Here is a 265-nt window from a genome sequence, read left to right as displayed (position 1 = left end):
TGGGCCCTGCCCTCCCACACAGCACAGCAGGAACAGCTGCTCCTGCACCGCAAGGGACCCCCGGGTGACCTCGTGTCTCAGCTCAGGACCCACCTTGACCGCGAAGGCCTCGTGCCCCATGAGCTCGGCCAGGCAGCCCACGCAGTCCCTGTAGCGGTGCCTCATCCACACCTTGTACGTGTCCTCAGCGCTGCGGGTGCCTGAGGGGGGAGCACAAAGCGGCGCTGAAGCTGCGGGCGGCAGAGCCCCCCCCCCACCCTGCCCC

General features: G+C 69.8%; 1 protein-coding gene across 1 annotated transcript in view; it reads right to left on the bottom strand.

Moving 5' to 3' along the window:
- The window catches only part of NOC4L (nucleolar complex associated 4 homolog (S. cerevisiae)), a 6803-nt gene extending 6617 nt beyond the window's left edge, over window positions 1-186 (bottom strand). The window contains exon 1 of the mRNA XM_009997642.1: window positions 94-186. Within this exon, the coding sequence (XP_009995944.1) occupies window positions 94-165 (72 nt within the window). The 5' untranslated portion in view covers window positions 166-186. The remainder of the gene's footprint in view (window positions 1-93) is intronic.
- Window positions 187-265: the final 79 nt, after the last annotated feature.

Source organism: Chaetura pelagica, unplaced genomic scaffold (assembly GCF_000747805.2).
Source record: "Chaetura pelagica isolate M959 unplaced genomic scaffold, ChaPel_1.0 scaffold45, whole genome shotgun sequence".
In the NCBI taxonomy this organism is placed as follows: domain Eukaryota; kingdom Metazoa; phylum Chordata; class Aves; order Apodiformes; family Apodidae; genus Chaetura; species Chaetura pelagica.
This window is presented reverse-complemented; position numbering and strand designations above follow the sequence as displayed.